The sequence below is a fragment of the Mirounga angustirostris genome, unplaced genomic scaffold (genome assembly GCF_029215605.1).
Source record: "Mirounga angustirostris isolate CCGP_5_RB_7025 unplaced genomic scaffold, mMirAng1.0.hap1 SCAF_4, whole genome shotgun sequence".
Taxonomy (NCBI): domain Eukaryota; kingdom Metazoa; phylum Chordata; class Mammalia; order Carnivora; family Phocidae; genus Mirounga; species Mirounga angustirostris.
In genome coordinates this window covers 145,127,803-145,150,485 of record NW_026991712.1, presented here as the reverse complement: position 1 = coordinate 145,150,485, position 22,683 = coordinate 145,127,803, and the positions used below count along the sequence as shown (strand labels likewise).

Below are 22,683 nucleotides of genomic sequence, written 5' to 3'. Positions count from 1 at the left end.
TAATCTCTATACCCAATGTGGGGCTCGAACTCATGACCCTGTGATCAAGAGTCACATGCTCTTCTGACTTAGCCAGGCACCCCAACTTCTTTTTAAAAATGTTCCTCCCTGTATTCTTATTCCTTGATTCTTTAGTAACCATGTTGTTTATTTCAATTCAACACGTATGTATGGAATGATGCATGAGTTTCTGTTAGGCCCAGGAACAGCAGACAGGGTATGTGATTTTTATATCTATCTATGAAGTATTCACTTATATATAAGTATATATGAAAAATATATGACATATATAACAGAATCGATAGATGCTATATTAGCTGTATGAAAAAAGTCCTATGTGGACCCTGAAAAGAAACATGTAATCGAAAACTTGATCAATAATGTTAGAGGAAGGACAGAATTATCTTTCTATACTCTATATAAAGAATATTACAAAATATGAGGAGGCAATCAAAGAATATGCAGGCAAAACTATAGAAAACAAGTATTATAAAGGTATGTGGGGTATTAATTTATAAAAATACGTTATTTTCCTGGATTTAAGGATGTTTGTTATTTGTCAGCTTCAAAAAATTTGTAGTTATGTTCTCTATTTTCAAATAAACATTCACTTTCATACCTAATTTTCTATTTTTTTTTCTTAATCAGCTCCCCCTCATTATATAAACTTCAGGTGCCACACAACCTGAAACCACGTGGGTGCCTTTAATTTGGTAGGCACTGTTCTGGGAGCTAAGGGTCTGTCAGTGAACAAAATAGAGAGAAAGCCCCTCTCTCTTAAGAAGCTTTACATTCTAGTTGGGAGAGACAGAAAAAACAAAAACATAATAAACAAGGAAATTCAATAGTACGTTAGAAAGTAAGTGCCATAGAAAACAGTTGCAAAGGGTTAGGAGGATGGAGAGTGCAGGGCAAGGAGTGCGGGTGAGCTGGAACTGCAATGTTAAATAAGGTAGTCAGAGTAGGGAAGTCTCATGGAGAAGGTGACTCTGAGCAGACTTGAAGGAACTGGTTATTGAGACTACCAGTGGAATCTAGTGTAGCATATTAGTTTAGTGGTACTCCATTATTCTCTTATTCAGGTCCTGCTTTAGAGTATTTGAAATAAAATAACCCCAAGGACCCAATACCGGTGGGGAAAGCAGTAACAGCTGGATCAGGGTTAAGAACTGAATGGTCGTCTAGGGCACTGCTCATAGAGATTGGTACTAAAGAACATAGGGACACTACAACATCACTGAAAAATAAGGAAAAAGGGGAATATGATATTTACCAGGACATCTTTGGTAGTGGGGGGTGAGACCTCCAAGGGGCATGGCACTGAAGGAGATCTGGTCTGATGAACTATCAGGTTTGTACTGCTGAGTAGGGCGAAGCAATAGGGAATCACATCTGAAACGCGTGGGCGACAGGACTGCTTTGCTGTCACTAGCAGTGACAATGGCGCTTTCCCACCCTTCCCGCCCCGTAGCATTCAATCCTGCCGCCAAACAGAAATCAGGAAGACAGCTAAATATGTAAGCTTAAAGTATACGTTGTCGGCCTGCCCTAGAAATAATAACTATGGGAATGAGACTATAATTGTGAATATTTTAAATGTTCTTAGAGCACCATGTTTGTTTGTTTTTCTTTGGCAGCTGTGGTATAGTAGAAAGACAAAAGGACAAGTCAGAACTGGAAATGAATTCTGAGTCTGCCACTTAGCTGATTAGCCTTGGGCAAACCAGAAAGTGAAAAACTAAATTTTATCATCTATAAAATGGGGGCAATAATAAGTTTCTTTTATGGCAATCAAATGAGGTAATTGTGTTTAAACGAACTTTTAAAAAAAATATTTTATTTATTTATTTGAGAGAGAGAGAGAGAGAGAAAGAGAGTGAGAGCGAGCAGGAGCAAGGGGAAGGGAAGAGGGAGAGGGAGAAGCAGACTCTCCACTGAGCAGGGAGCCCGATGCAGGATTCTATCCCAGGACCCTGAGATCATGACCTGAGCCCAAGGCAGCTGTTTAACCGACAGAACCACCCAGGTGCCCTAAATGAACTTTTTAATCAACAAAGTATCATATTCTTTTTGGCCTAATAATAAAGCTACAAGGTTGTTCACAGTTGCTAGGTAAGGATTAGTTATGAAGTATGTAATAACTTAAGTTGTAATAATCAGCGAATAGTTAAGGCAGCATGTAAAATGCTTTAAAAATCTCTATAATCTGCCTTCACTCGACTCAATAAAACGATTGAACAGACTTTTCAATGTCTTTTAATGGTATATTAGAAGAAGAAACAGACAACATATTTCAAAAGCAAAAATAGGTATTTTGTTTTCTTACTCACTTGAATGGGTACTAAAGGGGTGACCCTTAACCAAATGAAGGTGCAGCATCAAAAATAACTGGCTATTTTCTCCAAATTGCCAGCTAAGTAGAGTGATTCTTAAATGATACTTCTTGTCAGCAAGAAAGATGATCCCAAGAATGAACAAAAATAGCCTCTGTTCAACAGCTGTGATATTTATAATTTATAAACTGTGATCATCTCTCATCAGATTGTCTTGCTGTCTAAACAAGAATGGATGTTTGCCATTTGTATATTTATCACTCTTCAGAAAACAAACTTTTATTATATCTTATTCTTTCTGATCAATGCATTTCTCTCTTCACATATAAACAGTATGGTAACAGGCTTCTTGTTTGAGGAACACGACTTTGGAACTCTAGTGTCACGTACAATGTTAAAGATATTCAACTAATCCTTAGACATTTATTTCCAATCAGCAAATACCTTTTAAGCACTGAAAGGCAACACTGAAGACCAGGATAACACGGAAGGAAGAAAGGGAAGGAGGGTGGGAGTGATAATCAATTCATTACTAAATTCTTGTCAGTCTTTAATACTCTGCCTGGGTGTCATGCTTCTAGTTCCTCTTACTGTTCTTCCCCCACTTCTATTTTTCTTTAATTCGTGCCCTTCTATTGCCCTTGCTCTTCACCATTCTCTTTGCGCCCTATGTATTTTATTTGCTTTGCTCGCTACATGGTTTCCCTCTTCATTTCTTTCACTACTTCCCTCTCCGGCAGCTCTACGACAAGCTTTTTCCGCACACTTTATACAAGCATGCGCTAAATTACAATTGAGCAAATCTCGTGACTGTGCTTTATTGGAGAACTTTGCGCAAATTAGAATTGAGAGCTCTGGAGGAGGGGGCTCTTGCATCCGCAAGGCAAGAGGACTGAGAATTATAAAATACGTGGAGGATAACTGAGAGAGCACAGAACTGTGTCCTCCCCGTGCCACGACCTGCATCAGAAATACCCCGCCCGTGACTCAAAAAACTTCCTGCAGCGCTCCGCAGACTGACCTTCGTTCGAGGCCCTTCCCCACCGCCGCCTCCCCGTGACTTCCCCTACACCCCCATTTTCGTCTTTACGTCCCTCCCTCCCCACACTCCGGGCCCATTTCTCTTCAAATTCGACTCCCACCTTGCACGCCGAGGTGCGGCCCCTCTCCGTTCCCTCCCCTCGGTTTCTGTCACAGCCCCCCCCCAAGCCCATCCCCGCGCCCGGCTCCCCCCACAGGTGAAGGGCCCGTCTCCTCGCCGCCCCCTTCCCGCCCCGCCCCCGCACACCTGGCGGCCCCCGGCCCTCCCCGGCCCTCCCCTCCCCCTCCGGCGCCCCGCCCGGCCCGCAGCCGCCGCCGCCGCTCGCGCCCGCACGCCCGCACGCCGCCGCCGCCCGCGCGCCGCGCCCGCCTTGCGCCCCTCGGCGCTTCGGGCCTCCCCCGCCCGACGCCCCCCCCCGCGGGCCCGCTGCACTGTGGGTAGGCGGCGGCCGCACTGAGGAGCCCGCGGCGGCGGCGGCGGCGGCGGCGGCGGCGGCCGCGCTCGCACGGAGGAGCCGGCGGCGGAGCGAGGCTGCGCGCGCCGAAGATGGCTGAGAAGCAGAAGCACGACGGGCGGGTGAAGATCGGACACTACGTGTTGGGCGACACGCTGGGCGTCGGCACCTTCGGCAAAGTGAAGAGTTGAGTACGCGCCCGAGGCCGCCGCGCGGGGCTGTCCGCTCGCGGGAGGCCGGGCCGAGCGGCGGGAGCCCGGCGCCCAGGGCCACGGGCGGGCCTGGCGGCAGGTGGCGCGGGCCCGGGAGCCCCGCGAGGGCGGCGGGGGGCGGCGGGGACGACGGGAGTCCCGGGGTCTGTCGGGCGCTCGCGGACCTCAGTGCCCGGGTCGGCGAAACCGGAGGTCGGACTGTTGGGCACGGTGCCTTCCCGCTGAGACGGTGTGGGCAGCACCGGGGAGTAACACCCGCTGCTGGTGATTGAGTTTCCAGCGCGCCAGGTGCCCTGCTGGGTGCTTTACGTGTGATCTCATTTAATCCTTACAGCGACTCGGTGCAGGTGTTGTCCTCACCTTGAAGGTGAGAAGACGCGGACCCCTGGAGGTTTGGGAACGTGCCCAAGGTCACACAGAAATTGGCAGAACCACGATGAAGTGTAAAATGTCTTCCAGTTCTGGCTAGGCCAGGGAGGTCCCTGCCCTCCGACTCCTTCGTGCGCCGGGACTCGGGCGGGGTTGGTGGGGCGCACGCTTTGGGGCGGGTTGCGGGGGCCTGGAGGTGGGGCCGTGAACGCAGAAGGCCGCTGCATGGGCTCAGGGCTTAATTAGAGCTGGAAGTCCGAGGGGTGCCTGACCAGTGGAAAGAAGCCTAGGAAGGCTTCTGGGCTGGGGGCAGGTTCCTTGGTGGTGGACCTTGGAGCGTGCGGGGCTGAGGATGCCGGAACTGCTAAGACGTGTTCTGCTGAGGTCTCTTTTCTTGGTGATGGGATCCCATTTGGGGTGTAGAAAAACAGGCTGCTTTTTTGAAATCGTTTTTAACTTGTTACTACTTAAGGATTGAACTTTCCTCCTTTTGCTGTTAATAGTCACATGGGATTTAATTTGTCCTCTCTCCTGAATTTATTAATGTTTTACGTTTGACTGTTATAAATTCAGAATTGTAAGTCAAACGTTAGCTTTTCTCTTTTCGCTGTAAAAATGTTGGGTAGGCAGTCTGGAGATTTTATCTCAGGCCTCTATTTCCTTGTAAAATACGTATTTTAACCTCAAGTCATGGGTGTTAAATAGGTAGAAGGAACTCGTTCATTCCTGTGGCAAAGATGAGCTCCTATTTACTTGCACATATCTGAAGCTCTTCTGTTCGGAAAGCCCTTACTGAGCACCTACACTGTGCTAGACACTGTTCTAGGCAATGGGGATACAATAAGGAACATAAACCAGATTAAAATCTCTCCAGTGGAGCGTATATTCCAGTAGGGGAACACAAAAAATAATCAGGATATATATGTAAAATACGTAGTATGTTTAGTGCTACTGAGAAGAATGAATCAGGGAAGGGAGAATGAGTTTTGTGAGGTTAACAATTTTCAATAAGGTGATGAGCACCTTATTGGTCTCACAGGCCTTATTGGTCTCCTTAAGGTCTCATAGGCAAGGTGGTATTTGTGTAAAGACCTGAAAAGTTTATAAAAATCTTTGAAGTCCTATGTGGGCCATAAGGTCCTGGGATATTTATGAAAGACTTTAAAGTAGAGTGGATAGCTAAGAGAATATATTTAGAATGAATATAGGAAGATCCAGGCATTAGGTTAATGCCTGAAAGGTTACCTGTCATTAAATATCATTACTGAGGACTGCTGTGTTACGATATTATACAGTTACTCAGGCAAACCGTGTCTTTGCCATCTGGGTATGTACACTCTCAAAATTATATAACTTACCCTACATCCTTTCAAATTGTGTTAAAATGTTTGTCTTTTTGAATTCTTCTGTACTCTGAATGTAGACTAAAACACCCATCAGATCAATTGGCTCATTGTCAAAGGACAACCTAAATCTCTTTTGTATATATTCTTGTGCTGCCTCCAGGCACTGGCTTCTTAAATATAAACCAATGGAAGGAACATTGGTTTATGAGAAATCCTTTTCCTGGAGGACCCAGTCTAATGGGCAACCAATCAGAGGGGTGTTTTTAACACTATGTTAGAGCCTCTCTAATGTTATGCTGTGATTTCCTATCCAGGGTTAGAATTAGTACCATTGTTCAATAAAAATGATGGAAGTTGCTACAGTTCAGTTATTTAATTCTTCAGGGGACAAGAAATAAAAGTGCATGTATTTTTCAAAGTAAAAATACACCTTTATTAAGGTATATTTTACATATTATTCACCCATTCCAAGTGTACAATTCAGTGATTTTTTTTTTTGTAACTTTACTGAATGATGCAACCGTCATTATAGGTGCAACCAACATCAATTTAAAAAAAATTATCGCCACAGTAAGATCCTTCATGCTCATTTACAGTTCATCTTTGTTCTCACCACCAACTTTAGGAAACCCTTAATCTGTTTTCTGTGTGTATAAACTTGTTTTCTCTGGATACTTCTGATAAATGGGATCATTCAATATGGAGTCTTTCATATTTCCTTTAACACTGTTTTTAGGTTTATAGATGAGATAGCATGTATCAATAGTTTATTCCTTTTTATTGCTGAATAATATTCCATTGCGTGGATATGCCACCTTTGTCTATACATTCACCAGTTGTTTTCGGTTTGGGGCTGTTAAAAATAATGCTACCACAAGTATTTGCATGCAAGACTTGGGGCACGTTTTCATGTATCTTGGTTAGGCACCGAGGAGAAGAATTGCTGGGTCCTATCATAGTTTCATGTTTAGCTTTTCGAGAAACTGCAAACTATTTTCAAAAGTGGTTGTACCATTTTGCAATCCTACCAACAGTGGATGAGGGTTCTCCCTTTCTCTGCATCCTCACCAGCATTTGTTGTAGTCTGTTTTAAAGGCATTCTAATGGGTGTGAAATGATGTCCCATTGTGGCTTTAATTTGCATTTCTTTAATGAGTAATGATATTGAACATCTTTAGGTAGTTATTAGTCATTCATATATCTTATTGGGTGAGATGTCTGTTCATATCTTTTGCTTATTTCATGAGCTGAATTACAAGAATTCTTTGTAAATTCTGGATTCGAGTCTCTTATTAGATGAAGTTTGTAAATATTTTCTCCCAGTCCGACTTTTCATTTTCTTAATGGTGTCTTTTGAAGTCTAAAAGTTATGAATTTTCATGAGGTCGAATTTATTGACTTTTTTTTTTTTTCTTCTTATGGACCTTGCTTTTGGTGTTATAGTCCAGAAATCTTTGCTTTAGGTTTCAAGGATTTTCTCTCATGTTGTCTTCTAAATATCTTCCAAATTTTATTGTTTTAGCCCTTACATTTAAGTATATGACCCATTTTGAGTTAATTTTTGAGTATGGTATAAGATGAGGTTTTAAGAGCAGCTTTTTGAATGAATATCCAATTGTCCCAGCACAGTTGAAATGTATATGTTGAAAACGCATGCACTTTTAACTGTTATATAATTTAGACTTTGTAAAGTTAATTTTTACTAAAAACAACTTAATAATAGATGATTTAGTTATATATATATGTATCTTAAGATTTTATTTATTTGTCAGAGAGAGAGAGACACAAGCAGGGGGGAGCGGCAACAGAGGGAGAAGCAGGCTCCCTGCTGAGCAAGGAGCCTAATGTGTGGGACTCTATCCCTGGGATCATGACCTGAGCCTAAGGCAGACACTTAACCAACTGAGCCACCCAGGCATCCCATAGATGATTTAGTTTTTTTTTTTTTTTTTTTTTTAAGATTTTATTTATTTAACAGAGAGAGACACAGCGAGAGAGGGAACACAGGCAGAGGGAGCGGGAGAGGGAGAAGCAGGCTTCCCGCCGAGCAGGGAGCCCGATGTGGGGCTCGATCCCAGGACCCTGAGATCATGACCCGAGCCGAAGGCAGACGCCCAACGACTGAGCCACTCAGGCGCCCCGATGATTTAGTTTTATATGGCTATAAAAACATGGAGATGGAGGAATGAATAGCATTTTTGCCTTTTCTCTTAACTGTTAGGCTAGTTGTAGATTTTGAAAAATTTAACTGCCCTTGTTGATGTACCAATTTATAGACTGAAGTTAGGTACAATAAGTGAAAATTCAGAGTGGCATAATTTTCATTTGATTGCATTCATTTCAAGTTATTTTTATTTTTATTATTTTTAAAGATTTTATTTGACACAGAGAGAGAGAACAAACTGGGGATAGTAGCAGAGGGAGCGGGGGAAGCAGGCTCCCCACTGAGCAAAGAGCTCAGATGCCAGGGCTTCATCCCAGGACCCCAGGATCATGACCTGAGCCAGAGGCAGATGCTTGACTGACTGAGCCACCCAGGTACCCCTCATTATTTTTAAAAATGTAGAAATCCTCTATTTGCTGTTAAATAATGAAAGGCTTATTTTAAATGTTTTAAACTGATTTTCTTCATTCTGTTGTTTTGTTAGATTACTGCGGAGTGCTATCAAAACAAATTATGGGGGCTAACAGAATTTAAAAGTAATGTTTTTTCTCTACTTAAATTTTTTGTCCACATTGATTTAGTTCATACTCTTTTCAGGGTGGGGTAGAACTGCTGTTTAAGAGCTCTTGTAATTAGACTTGTTCAATTCTTACCTAAATAGTAAAGGTGATAGAAATGCTAGAAGAATAGATTTGTTGCTTGTGTTATACAAAGACTGGTTCAAGAAAAATATACATAATATAATGCTAATTACTTATTTAAAAAGAAGCCTGCTTTTTCAAGGTGAGTACTGATAGGTTTGCTTTATGAAATATTTATTCTTCATCAGAATTGTACACCAGGGGATACTTTATAATCACACTAGCCTCTTTCTAGCCAGCAAAGTCTCACCAAGGAATTACCTTCTCTGTTTTTCAAATAGTTATTTGAATGACCCACAGAATTGGCTTTCAAGAAATTAAATATATATTTTACTAATTCCTCACTTATTTTTGAGATAACAGGAAAGATAAACAGATGGACTTTTTATTACAATAAACAGATGGACTTTTTATTACATTTTATTTTTTAAACAAGGAGTGTTACCTTCTTTGAAATGTAAATACCAAGTTCCAAATGATAAATTGGATTTTGGACAACTACCTGGTCAGTTGGTGGACCTGAATGTTGTACTGTGGCATATTGGGCCCTTGCTATGATTGTTTTTTTTTTTTTTCTTAAAGATTTTATTTATTTATTTGACAGAGAGAGAGAGATCACAAGTAGGCAGACAGGCAGAGGGAGAGGGAGAAGCACGCTCCCCGCTGAGCACAGAGCCCGATGTGGGGCTCGATCCCAGGACCCTGGGATCATGACCTGAGCCGAAGGCAGATGCTTAACCATCTGAGCCACCCAGGCATCCTGCTATGATTGTTTTTTGACTTCCATGTAGTGTCATGGTCCTGAATAAGACATTTAATGTCTCTGGGCCTTGTTTTTTTTTTTTTTTTTTCTCCTAAAGGAGAGCACTAGAACATGTAATGTATCAGGTCCTTTACAACTTTATCATTTAACTGATTTTTAAAAAGATTTAATTCCCCCAAATGGATATTTTTTAATTGTTCCTTCTAGATTAATGAAAATTTGAGTAACTGAAGATCAGAGCTGAAATGTCGATGTAATGCAGAACAAAAGAAAAGGGAAACACATTTGTAACACTTTAATGACAAAAGCTACAACTTGACTCAGTTTTTGTATTTTAAATACTATGTATTGCACTTGATTTTATGTATTCCCCAGAGTAACCCTGAGTTTGGTATTATCTCCATTTTACAAATGAAGAAATTGAGAATCTATACCTCAAGTGACTCGCCCAAGGTCACAGTACTAAGTGGCAGAATTGGCAATCATAACCAGGATTTTCTGACTCCAGAATCTGTGCTGTATGCAATGTAAAGTCAAAATGCATAGGGCGGTATCTTGAGTTTCAAATCTATAAGAAGGTAATCTTACATGTCTGTAGATATTTAGCAATAATTGAGAAAAAGATTTAAGTGTCTTTTTTTAGTTCACATTGAGATAGAATAAGTCCCCTCCCCCCCAGGAAAATCCATCATATACACGTGTGATTAAAATTTATATTTTCATGTTCCTAACTTTTATGCCTCAATTTATTTTCTTATATGGATGAATGTGCTGAATTCTAACAATTTTAACCCAAATTTCTTGGAAATACCAGGTAATTCTTTTTTTTTTTTTTCTTACTATGAAAGTAACCCTGACTAAAGATTACCAGTAACCTTTAGTAACCAGAGTAAAGAGATTTTACAAAAACGATTTGATGTCCAAGAAGGAACATATGGTGTAGGAAGGCATTAGCCCTGGATTTTAATTCCATTCCACTACGAGTTATATGGCTTTGGGAGAACTATTAAGCTTCTCTGAGCTTCTGTTTCCTCCTTTGTAAAATGGCAATAACAACACTTGGTCTTCCTACCTTCTAGAATTTTTATGAGGATTAAATTAGTCGAAGTACATAAAATGGCTTTAAGAATGATAAATTGCCATACAGATAAGTGGCAGTATTGTGGAGATAACTAGGTGCATGGCTGTTGTGAGTCAGTTCTGTACCATGTGTGAAGTGTTAACTGTTTGCTGTGTTTAGAAATGCCTTCAGTTCTGATAGACATTGAGACAGAGCTGTAATAATCTGCCACTGTGCTTTGGATGTGTGCATTGAAGAAAGCTCTAAATGACTTATTTTTGTTATGTGAAACTTAATTATTAGCTTTTTATTAAAATCCAGTAGTCCTTTTTGGATAAGTCATGTAATCCCCCCCCACAAATGTGAAAAATGAATAAAATAAGAATGAAAGGGAAGTAACAGTGAATGTTCATTTAAGTTACTAGCTGAATTGATTTACTTTTAAAATTATGCAAATTCTAAACAAGTGTTAAACAGTAGTTCCAAATAATAAAGTTATATTTCTTCTCACATACTAGAAGGTTAGTGTTGAATCAAAATCAATTCAATGATTCTCTCAAAAATTAGGTAAATATTCACTTATCTTGTCATCCATGTTACTTTTCCTTATTCTGCAGTATTTGTAATGGTGACCACTGCCCCATTTAGTCTTCCGAGATTCCTGTGGTTTCCTTGATGATAGGGAAAGTATTTTGTAGAGAAAGTAGTTAATTTTTTAAAGTCAAGCTGATAATTTAATCTGATTTACAGAAAATCTGATCACAAATCAAAAGTCTCTTAATACAGCCTTTTTTTTTTTTTTTTTTTTTTTTTGCTGACTTAAATATCCTTACGTGATTTCACATAGGTAATTTGGTCCTTAATTTCTGAATGGATTTTGTTCATTTTGTGTAATCAATTCACTGACTCTGAAAAGATACTTTCCCATAAGAAACAATGTTCTAAATGGGGGATAGGTTCAGGGTAAGTCCACAGGGACATCATGGTATATAGTACAAAGAAAACTGGATTTGGAAGACCTGGTGTGGAACTTTTGCTATGCTGTAAGCCAGCTGTGTGGCCTTAAATCAAAGACTCGATCTATAAAAAAGGAAATAATAACACATGTTCTCTTACACTGTTGTGAGAAAAACATGAAAAAAATATAGTTAGTACTCATAAGTACTTAACTCTTATGTAGTCTTATGTAATTAGGTCCTGTTATGTACTTTAACTCTCAATTGCTGAATTCTGAGAATAACCTGTGATCTAGTTCTGAGACCAAAATTTATTTAATGAGGGGGGGAGGCAGAGTTTACTATCTTCTTCTTCTTCTTCTTTTTTAAGATTTTATTTATTTATTTGACAGAGAGACACAGCGAGAGAGAGAACACAAGCTGGGGGAGTGGAAGAGGGAGAAGCAGGCTTCCCACTGAGCAGGGAGCCTCATGTGGGACTCAATCTCAGGACCCTGGGATCATGACCTGAGCCGAAGGCAGACGCTTAAGGACTGAGCCACCCAGGCGCCCCAAGAGTTTACTATCTTCTGTTTTTTGTTTTTCTCAGGTCTCCTTTTGCTGTATATTTCATTCTGATATGTTCAGAAAACTCAGTCTCTAGATACTGCTTACTGTCACCATCTCCTATACGCTACTCCCAATGCCTGTGTGTGAACGTGTAATTTATATTCCAGATCCTGTGGCAGGGATCACAGAGCTCTTGAAAGAAAGAGGCAAAAGTTAGGAGAAGGAAGAGAATATGAACAGCAGCTGGCAGTTTTTATTTATGGGATTTTTGAAGTTTGACCATATACCTCAATTACCTTAGTTCTTTGGACTTTGATCCGTTTCCCATGCTGACACAGCACTGCTCTATCTAGGGTTTTTTTTGTTTTGTAAAAACATGCCAAAATACTCACTTATCTTGTCATCCATGTTAGTTTCCCTTAAAGCATTTGGTAGTATTTGTAATGGTGACACTGCCCCACTTAGTCTTCGGAGATTCCTGTAGTTTCCTTGATGACAGGGAAAATATTTTGTAGAGAATGTAGTTAATTTTTTTAAGTCAAGCTGATAATTTAATTTGACCTCGCAGAAGATCTAATCTCAAATCCTCTAAGACATAATGAGTAAGTGGGTGGCACAAGACTCCTAAAATACTGAATATGTTATAAATAGAGCAAATCTACCTGGTATGTATTAGACACAAATATAAGAGCACCTTGAATCAGGTTGATTTTTATGGATTTTTATTTATCAGATGACTGAAATGTATATATAAAGCAATGTGTTTATTTTGAAATGTAGTGAACCATTTTATTTTTAGTATGGTGTATTAAGGAAAGAATTTCAGGCAGCTCTTATCTCTGCTAATAATAGAAACTTTTTCACCCCTTTAAGGGAACAGTATTCTTGCTTAAGTGCTCTCTTATGTTTAACCATGTTTGCCTTGCCTCTGATAAATTTTACCATATTTCTTTAGACGGTGCCTTTGTTTTTAAAGTGGTAATAATCCTTTTAATTTTGCCCTTAGATTTTTTTTAAACAAATTTTTATATGGTTAAAGAGATTATCCTGTCTTGCAATAAACGTGTCATTCTGAATGCCAGTGTGTTGACTTATATAGATGCTTTTTTCAGAATTTTTTCTTCATATTATTCATGTAATTTTATGTAGTATTAAAACATGAGTCATGTGTTCTCATTTAACATCACTCAACTCCTAAAGTATAAATTAGTTACAAGGTAGTTATAAAGCTGTCATAATTGAAAATCATGATTTAAAAATTTTAAATATACCATAAATTGTTTCCAAATTCTTACTTTGCTTGATAAATACCATAAATATTAGTTAATTTCATTTTCTTTTTAAATGTGCTTGAGTATGACTTGGCACTATAAAGTATTCCATAATTCACTTCTCCCAGACTTAGTTAATGAAATAATAAAAACCAATATATATTTAACATTTACTGTGTTTAGTCATGTTGGATTTAAAGCAAAATATTTTTACTTGTGGCAATGATACTACTACAGATGATTTACTAATTTAAAACAAAGTGGGAAGTAATCATCAAGAATTTACTTAAATGAGTCTTGTCCCACATTTGAATTCGAAGCCAAGTATATGATAAATCTACCTTTTAGTCAGATTTACACCAGGCTGTACTTAGTGCTCTACTAATTCACAGTTAGATAATGTAACAGGTATACTATATGCTGTAAACTTGATTTCAGCAAGAATTTGACTTTATGTCTTACAATAGCTTTGTGGATAAGATGAAGAAATGTGCTCTATATGGCTTATTGCTGCTGAATAACTATTCCCAAGGAAATTAGGTGTCATCCTAAAGGGAAATCTTGGACATTGACTCTAATAGTAAGGATAGTAATATTTCTTATTTGGGCTGGTACAAAGCTAGATGAGGTGATTAATAGACAAATTACAGAAGCAGAATTTAAATTTATATCAACTCTTGGATTGCTAGGCAAAACCCAAGAAGGTGAAATTTAATAGGGACAAGTGTCAAATCTAGCACTTAAGTTAAAAACAGAAAACAGGAGCATAAAAGTAAAACAGTTGATAGTAGTTCCTGAAATGCTGGAGTTTTAACTGACCACAAGCTTAGGAAGTATATGTTTTGAGTGCTTTAAATGTAAAAATTGTTGTTAGAATGGAAACAGATGTGTATTAATTGGTAGTTTTATAGGTAGCATAGTTCCTGCTGTACTTTGGATTAAGCTAAAGTTTGAATATTGAGTTCATTTCTTGTTGCTACAATTTGAAAAACTTAGCCAATTACATTTCATTCAGAGAATGACCAATAAGGGGAGCCCCAAAAGAATGCCATATGAGATAGGGTAAGGGAAACATTTTTTATACTATTAATTAGAACATGTATTTTAAGTGTGATAGCTGTTTTTAAATTGCTAAAGTACCATCATCTAGAAAAAGGCACCATATTCAGTGATGTTTTGAAGGATACAATGTGACCATTGGGTGAATATTTTAGGGAGGCAAATTATAATCCAGAATAATGAGGATCTTTTTACCAAGGAGCTTGTTTAAGAATGGTACAGCTGGGGAGCCTGGGTGGGTCAGTCGTTAAGCGTCTGCCTTCAGCTCAGGTCATGATCCCAGGGTCCTGGGATCGAGCCCTGCATTGGGCTTCCTGCTCCGCGGAAGCCTGCTTCTCCGTCTCCCACTCCCCCTGCTTGTGTTCCCTCTCTTGCTGTCTCTCTGTCAAATAAATAAATAAATAAAATCTTAAAAAAAAAAAATCATACAACTGGAGTGCCTGGGTGGCTCAGTTGGTTTAGTGTCTGCCTTCGGCTCAGGTCATGATCCCAGGGTCCTGGGATTGGGTCCCACATTGACCTTCCTGCTCAGTGAACAGTCTGCTTCTCCCTCTCGCTCTCCCTCTGTGCTCTCCCTCTCCCTCTGTCTTTCAAATAAATAAATCTTAAAAAAAAAAAAAAAAAAAAAGATGGCACAACTTGTACTCCAAATCAGTTAGATTTCTGTCATTGACATATTTACTTAGATTCTAGATGGTTATCAAAATTCTTATTACAAAATTTCAATTTCTTAAAAAAGATTTATTTATTTGAGAAAGAGTGCATGCGTACAAGCATGACTGGGGTGGAGGGCAGAGGGAGAAGGATAAGCAGACTCTCTGCTGAGCAGGGAGCCTGATGTGGGGCTCGATCCCAGGGCCTGGAGATCATGACCTGAGCCGAAGGCAGTTGCTTAACCAACTGAGATACCCTGGTGCCCCACAAAATTCCAATTTTGAATGGAAAGTTGGCATAAATAATTTATAAAGTATTTAACTTTAATATTCTATAATTGCCAAAATAGTTTTTCTAATGTGATTAATTTCCACACCTGCTATGACCTCGAACTTGTATTAAATCAACCTTGTAGTCAAGAACAATTAAAAAAAAAAAAAACAATTAAAAAACCTGTAGAAAATGTAAAAAATCTGTTTGAAGTCAGCCAGGACTTCGGTGGTCAGTATCTTCCAGTGAGAAGAAAAATGCACTGGAGTAAGTCTGTTATTTTGTTTGGCTTTTCTGTTTGAGCCATTTGCTAATTTGTCATTATGGTACAAGTAAGAAGCCAAACAACAATGGCTGAAAGGCAGAAAAGATAAGCAGAATTTGAGTCTTGGGGAGAAAGCTGTTGGAGTTCACAGCTTACTAAGGATGAGAGCTGCTAGTAAACAGTTGGGTGTCTGGTTGCAACCCTCTGAGGACTGAAATCCTTTTTAGAATCAGCTTAATTGCACACTTATTAAGGTGATCTGCCTCCTGTCTTTATTCTTTGGAGGAAAATCAAATCAGCTGGAGCTTCTACAGTTTTTTCATGTACAATGTTGAACATTCCAGGAGACAAGGCCAAGATAATAGAAACAGACTCATGGGTGATTCACATGTTAAAGTTACCAGACATGCACTTTAACTGTGATTAGTATGTTGAAGATGGAGAGTTTTAGCAGAGATGTGGAATCTCTAAAAAAAAAAAAACAAAGGGAATTCTTTGACTGGAACATATAATAATTGAGTTAGGACTCCATGGATGCTTTAACAGCAGATTAGATTCTGTTGAAGAAAGAATTGGTGAACTAGAAGATAGGTCAGAAGAAATATCCTGACTGAAGCATAGGGAGACAAAATGATAGAACGTGTAAGAGACCTATAGAAAAACAGTGAAAAGTCTAACATGTATTATTGGAACCTGTAGGTAAAAAGATCCTTGTAGGCTTAGGACTTTTTTTTTTCCTGTGGAAAGATGACCTCAGGTTTACCTTCTTTTGATATAGTTTCTCTTAACATATACCAAGATAAATGTGATTTCTCAGTTCTGTTACCGTAATACCAGTATTTATTTTGAAAACGACCTGTGACTATTGAATTACATCTGGACTGAGAGGTCTCCGAAGGGACATGTAATTCTCCAAGGAACTATATTATTACTTCATTGTTTCACCAGCATAAAACTTGTACAGAAAAAGGTATTCCAGCTTCCCTTTATGATGTCTCTTCTAACTCAATGCACCCCCTGTGGGAGGCTTAAAAGCTGCATGAATGGGCAGTTATTTGATGTGGTTACTGTTTGAGACATACAAATGCTGGAATAGATTGTATCCATTCATGTGAGTGTCATCCCCCACAACCTACTCTGTGTGTGTGATGTGGGGTTAGGGAAGCAGGGATTAGTTTTAAGAACCGACAAAGATGTGTTTGATTTGGCCTACTGATAAGCTGTGTTTCTAGTCCTAAATCTTTCTAAAAAAAACTAAGTAAAACTGGTGTTAGATCACTACCTATTGTGTCCTGTGAACATGAATGTTATTTTGAACCCAAGACTACTGATGATTATATAGAGTGGACACTATGCAGTTCCAGAGGGAGGAGAGAGGGAATGGGGCAGAAGCAGTATTTTTTAAGACATAATAGCAGAAAGTTTTCCAGAACTGATAAGCATGTCAAGCCACAGAGTCAGAGCTCTATGAACCCCAAGCTGAATAAATACAGGAAAATAATTCCTAGGTTCATCATTTGAAAACTGCTCAAAACTGGTTCCCTTTGCTTGAGGCTTTCCTATCCTGGAATGGACTGCATCTGTCTATGCAGAAATGAGAGAAGATGTTAAGAGAAAATCTTAAAAGTAGCCAGGAGATACCATCTTCAAAGGAACAATAAACCAATTTTCTCAACAAGCAAGGAAACAGTAGAATGATATCTTCAGAGAGGTGAAAGAAATGAACCACCAGCCTATAATTTTGTACCCAACAAAAATATCCTTCAAAAATAAAGGCAAAATATATTTCAGATAAGCATAATTTGAGAGAATTTGTCACCCGCAGACCCACAGTAAAGGGAGCATCAAAGGGGATTCTTTCAGGCAGAAAGAAAACGATGCTTTCCCAGATGGAAGCAGGAGGAAATGAAGAGCATTACAAAGGGCAAATATGTGGGTAACTATATAGATACTGACTATACAAAATAGTCTTGTGAGATATAAAATATAAGAATAAAATACAACAACAGAAAAAATGGGAGAGGAAACATAGAGCTAGTGTTCTGAAGTCATTGATTATCTAGGAAATGGTAAAGATACTAATTTATACTAGATTTCTGGTAAGCCGGAGATGCTTGTTGTAATCTCTAGGGTAACCACTGAAATAAAAACCTAAAGGCCCTAGAGATAAAAAGTAGTTTGGTTCTCATTTTGTTTTGGAATGCTAAGTCATTTACTTTTTTTTTTTCCAGAAGGTTCTAATGTATTTTTATTTATTTAGAATTGTGTAGAGTTTGTCATCTTTCTATCATATAATATACAGTAATATTCAAATACCTGATACTAACATAACTTACTGAATCAATTCTAATACTGAACACAGACTGTTAACAATAAAAACAAAACCAGTGAGTTTATCTTAGAAAATTTAAATTCAGGTCATTATTTCACAATCTGGAAATCTGAGTAATCCAACTTTACAATGATTTTCTCATTCCTGAAGTTTGCTCTGTCAATGTGTGATTTGGGACTTCCTCTTGTCTCAAGCCATTCCTGCATATGATGCACTTTGGAGATGGGACCTTGCAGTTGTCCTTGCACTGTGCCCTGGTCAGTGTTCTGGACCCAGCCAACCAATCCCAGCTTTTTACCCTCAGCCTGAGTGTACTTGTGGAAAAAGACCCCTTGGACCTTCCCAAAAATTTCATAATCCACTGATATCAGGGATATCACCTTCTGCCATGTTCATGCCCACACCCTCCTCGTCCTCCTCTCGGGCGCCTGTGACTACACCGGCGACCAGCACGCCGTCATTTACTTCGCTGTTTAAGTAAGCTCTACTGAAAAATACTTTAACATTTTTACAGTGTAAAGCCAGTATAAACGTAAGTTTTAAAAATGAAGCTGAATACAACATGTTATGTAATCACTTCTCAAACAGGTAAGCTGAAGAACAAGTCTTTGCCAAAAATTCACATCTTTAGGCTTTCCTGATCTATTTAAAATAGCACATTTTCCCACCTCCACCCTGTCACTCATACTGTATTTTCATCGTTCTCCATTATATTACCATTACATGTTTATTGTTTATATTCTCCACCTGAATGTAAGTTCCATTTATACCTGTTTTTTCAGCATTTGGAGGAATCCCTAGTACACTTAGGTACTCAGAAAATATTTGTCAAGTGAATGAATGAACAAATGGATGCTCAGACCAACAGGGTAAAAACAACTAGGAGAAAAAGATCTTCAAGGATATGGGTTTGTTCTCTCAATAAAAATAGAGTGCATGTTACATACTGTATTATGGGACGGTTTCAGTCCGTGTTTTATTTTCTTGACATTTGGCAGCTCTTGATGAATACCTTTAGTCTGTCTGATCCACAGCAAAGGCTACAGCCCTACTCCAGTCTGCATTTTGACTGAACACAGCAATTTTTCTTACTTGATTCTTCTCATCCTTTGTCCCTCCTTCCTTAGCCTATCGCTGTTAGGCTTCATCCCTTCAGGGCCCTAATTTCTCAACTCAAGTGCTGGAGATAAAAGGATTAACATGCAGTAAGCACTCCTGTTATAATCAAGAGAGGCTGGTTGTTGGGAGGTAAAATAGTGTGAATTTTGAGCTTGGGCACTGCAGGCAGGTATAGCATCTTGCCACTCACTGTTGTCTAATTCCTAATTTCTTCATCTGTAAACTGGGTGTAATAATATTTGTAGAGTTCCAGGAATTAAATAAGATATATAAAGCACTTAGTAGTACTTGTTTAATCAGTGGTAGATAAAAAGGAATAAAGTCTTTTTGCTTCCTGTTCAGAACTATCCTTTAGAGAACTTTAAAGGGCTTTCGGGGAAAGGAAATTTGGAGAAAAGCAATGAGTCTGTGTTTTGTTTCACCATGGGTGAAGAAGAAAGGAGCCTTGTGTTATTTTGGCAGAAGTCTGGAGATGGTAGAGGTCAGAACATCTGTGCCTCAGAAGTCTCTCCTGACTCCAGAGGGAAAGCTCTTGGTGCAGTTGAGTAGGGGTGGCTGTTGCCTGCCGGGACCCTGCTTGCTGACACATGTGGTGCCTCTGGGACCTGTCATAGCCTAAGTATGGATACAGTGTCATCCAGACATTCTTCCTTAACTTTTTTATTAAGCTCTACTACACATACAAAGAGGTACATACATTCTAAGTGATTTTTTTTTTTTTTACCTAAATCCTCAATGGATATTCACAAGCTAAACAAGCACATACAACCACTAAAGACACAAAATGATCAGCATCCCACAAACCCCCAATTTGGGCCCCATTTTAGTTACTATTTCCATCTTCCACCCCCACCAAGGGTAACTACTATCCGATTAGTTTCACCTATTTTTAAACTTTGTAGAAACAGGTGTTTTTTGTTTTTTGTTTTTAACATTTTATTTATTTGACAGAAAGTACAAGCAGGGGGAGCAGCAGAGGGAGAGGGAGAAGCAGGCTCCTCACTGAGCAGAGAGCCCAATGTGGGGCTCGATCCTAGGACCTTGGGATCATGACCTAAGCCAAAGGCAGACGCTTAAAGGACTGAGCCACCCAGGTGCTCCCGTAGAAACAGTTCTATTTGTGCCTGGCTTCTTTCACTTGAGCTTATGTCTGTTGCAAGTTGCAGCATATAATTGTAATTTGTTAATTCTCATTGCTGTATATTATTACATTAAGACTATACCATTATTTATCCATTCTTTTTTTTTTTTTTTTTTTTAAGAAGGCTCCACACCTAGTGTGGAGCCACTGCGGAGCTTGAACTCACGACCCTGAGATCACAACCTGAGCTGAGATCAAGAGTCATATGCTTAACCCACTGAGCCACCAAGGCGCCCCTTTTTATCTATTCTGATATTGACGGGCCTGTGGGTAGTTCTTACATTTTGGTTATTATGAATAATGCTGCTTTACACATTCTTATACGTGTCTTTTTTTCTATTCATGATATATTACTGTATAGATAACATTCAAAATCATATAAATATTTTAGAAATACTGTTTTTTCCTACTTTTCAGATTTTTGTCATTATTAGGGCTACTTTTTTCTTTCTTTTAAAGATTTTATTTATTTGTTAGAGAGAACACAAGCAGGGGGAGTGGCAGGGAGAGGGAGAAGCAGGCTCCCCGCTGAGCAAGGAGCCCGATTCAGGACTCGATTCCAGGACTCTGGGATCATGACCTGAGCCGAAGGCAGCCGCTTAACAGACTGAGCCACCCAGGTGTCCCACTACGGCTACTTTTTGAATCATCAACTATAGTTTTCTAGAGTACCTATTCATTTTTATTTAAGTTATTTTGAGTCTGTGAACAATACTATAACAGGTACCCACTAACATAATATTAGAGCTTTGGGTTTTTTCATTTGTCTTGTAGAGTTACACTTAGGAACTTCACAATGTTGTAAACACACAGTATACTGCTTTTTAAAAAATCTTTTATAAGGCTTATTTAAGATGATAGTCTATATTTTAAGTATGAAATCACTGTTCAGGAATAATTGTCATCATATCCTTGAGAAATATCCTTTTTGTTGTTTACTAATTTGGTCAAGTGTTTTTTCTCAGCTAATGATTGATACATGTTTAGGCAAATGTGTCTTTTGTACGTAGTCATTTGTTCAAAATAATTTAGAAATAACCTTTCTAAATATGAAAGGTTTATGAGACCTTGAATTTGAGAAGAATCTCTTTTTTCTGGAGTATAACTTTTGGTTTAAAAAAATCAAGTTTTATTAGAAAGAATCAAGTTTTATTTGGAATATATGGTATGTCTTTGATAAAAGGATTTTGTTGTTTTTTTTTTTTTTTTAGTCCAAGTGCTGTTTCCAGTCATTTTGCCAGTGGCAACAGAACTCTTTAAAAAACAGAACTCTTGAAAAATGAGAAAGGAGCAAACTCTGCCCCTTGAGAACATCTTTGGAGATAGCAAGATACTTGAATCACAATTCTAACATTAATTTCTTAATATGAATTTGGTAAATTTCTTAAGTTCTGTGATCCTCAGTTTTCCCCACAAAGGTCCTTATAGCATTTAAATAAGAAAACGTATATAAAGTGGGGCGCCTGGGTGGCTCAGTTAGTTAAGCCTCTGCTTTCGGCTCAAGTCATGATCTCCGGGTCCTGGGATTGAGCCCCACATTGGGCTCCCTGTTCAGTGGGGAGCCTGCTTCTCCCTCTCCCTCTGCCTCTCTCCCTGCTCATGTTCGCTCTCTCTCTATCTCTGTGTCTCAAATGAATAAATAAAATCTTTAAAAAAAAAAGAAAATATATATAAAGTACTTAATATACATGTAGGCACACACATACATACAAAGTGCCCAGTATGCTGTAAGCACTCATTATTATTATTATCATATGCCTTTGAGAAATACCTTTCTTCCTGTTGATATCATAGCCACCTTTCTCCAAATTGCTCTACTTCCTGAGCCCCAAACTTGTCTGCTCCTTTCACCCTGCTTTTGGAGATCCACTCTGGTTCCTTTCCTCAGCACCCTGTACTTTTCCTTCCATTTCTTAGATCTTTGCTGATGAAAGCCTAAGTCCATGGACCAGCAGAATAGAGAGCTTTTTATAAAGATCTCAAAGCACTTGAGAACTCTATACATTTCTGCTCGTTATATACTTAGGAGTGGATCACTGAGTCAGAGTATACATGTTCAGTTTTAGTAGTTACTGCGTGTTCTGCACCAATTTACACTTTTCCCAGGTGTTTGCAGTAATTTATATTCCCACCAGCAATAGAAAAGTTCCGGTTACTCTGTATTTTCACCAGGGCTTGGTATTACCTGTTTTTTAATTGTTGCTGGGTGGGCATGTTGTGATATTGTATTATATTGTGGTTTTAATTTACATTTCCTTGGTGACTAAAAATACTGAGCACCTTTTCATGTGTTTATTGACTAGCTACAACTCCTCTTTTCCAAGTTTATTTTCCTGGAAGACATTTGATTTCTTTTGAAATGCCTAGACTTTAAGTAAATTGCAGTCCTGGTGCTGATGGTTATTTCTTCTTCTACCAATACTTTTCCACATCTAGGAACTCCTGGAATGTAATACCACAAGGGATTCCCTTGGACTTAAAATATATAGATAATACTTTTTCTCTGACAGGTATTTGTTGTTTTTTCTCAGATATGAGAGATTAGCACACCCAGTTTGAATTCCCCTCTCAAATTCTAAAGCTGCAATATGAGTAGTGTATGAAACATAAATTATATGTTCAAACAACCAAATATTAATGTCAGTCATGCATTCCATCCATACAGAAAGTAGTTACTGAACAT

General features: G+C 38.8%; 1 protein-coding gene, 1 long non-coding RNA gene and 1 pseudogene across 3 annotated transcripts in view; 2 read left to right on the top strand and 1 right to left on the bottom strand.

The window, feature by feature from the left end:
• The first annotated feature begins 3,817 nt into the window (after positions 1–3,817).
• Positions 3,818–22,683, top strand: part of PRKAA2 (protein kinase AMP-activated catalytic subunit alpha 2) — a 70,039-nt gene continuing 51,173 nt past the window's right edge. Inside the window, exon 1 of one of the 2 annotated variants that reach the window (XM_045897605.3) lies at positions 3,818–4,015. In XM_045897605.3, coding sequence (XP_045753561.1) covers positions 3,922–4,015 — 94 coding nt within the window. In that variant the 5' untranslated portion in view covers positions 3,818–3,921. Of the gene's footprint in view, positions 4,016–4,389; positions 4,409–22,683 lie in introns of those variants that run through there. The other variant, XM_064589066.1, reaches the window with a different exon arrangement.
• On the top strand, positions 4,436–14,190 carry LOC135364174 (uncharacterized). Its single transcript, XR_010410930.1, has 3 exons — positions 4,436–4,794; positions 8,129–8,294; positions 11,733–14,190. It is a non-coding gene; the product is annotated as an uncharacterized LOC135364174 (long non-coding RNA).
• On the bottom strand, positions 17,787–18,136 carry LOC123859566 (acylphosphatase-1-like; annotated as a pseudogene).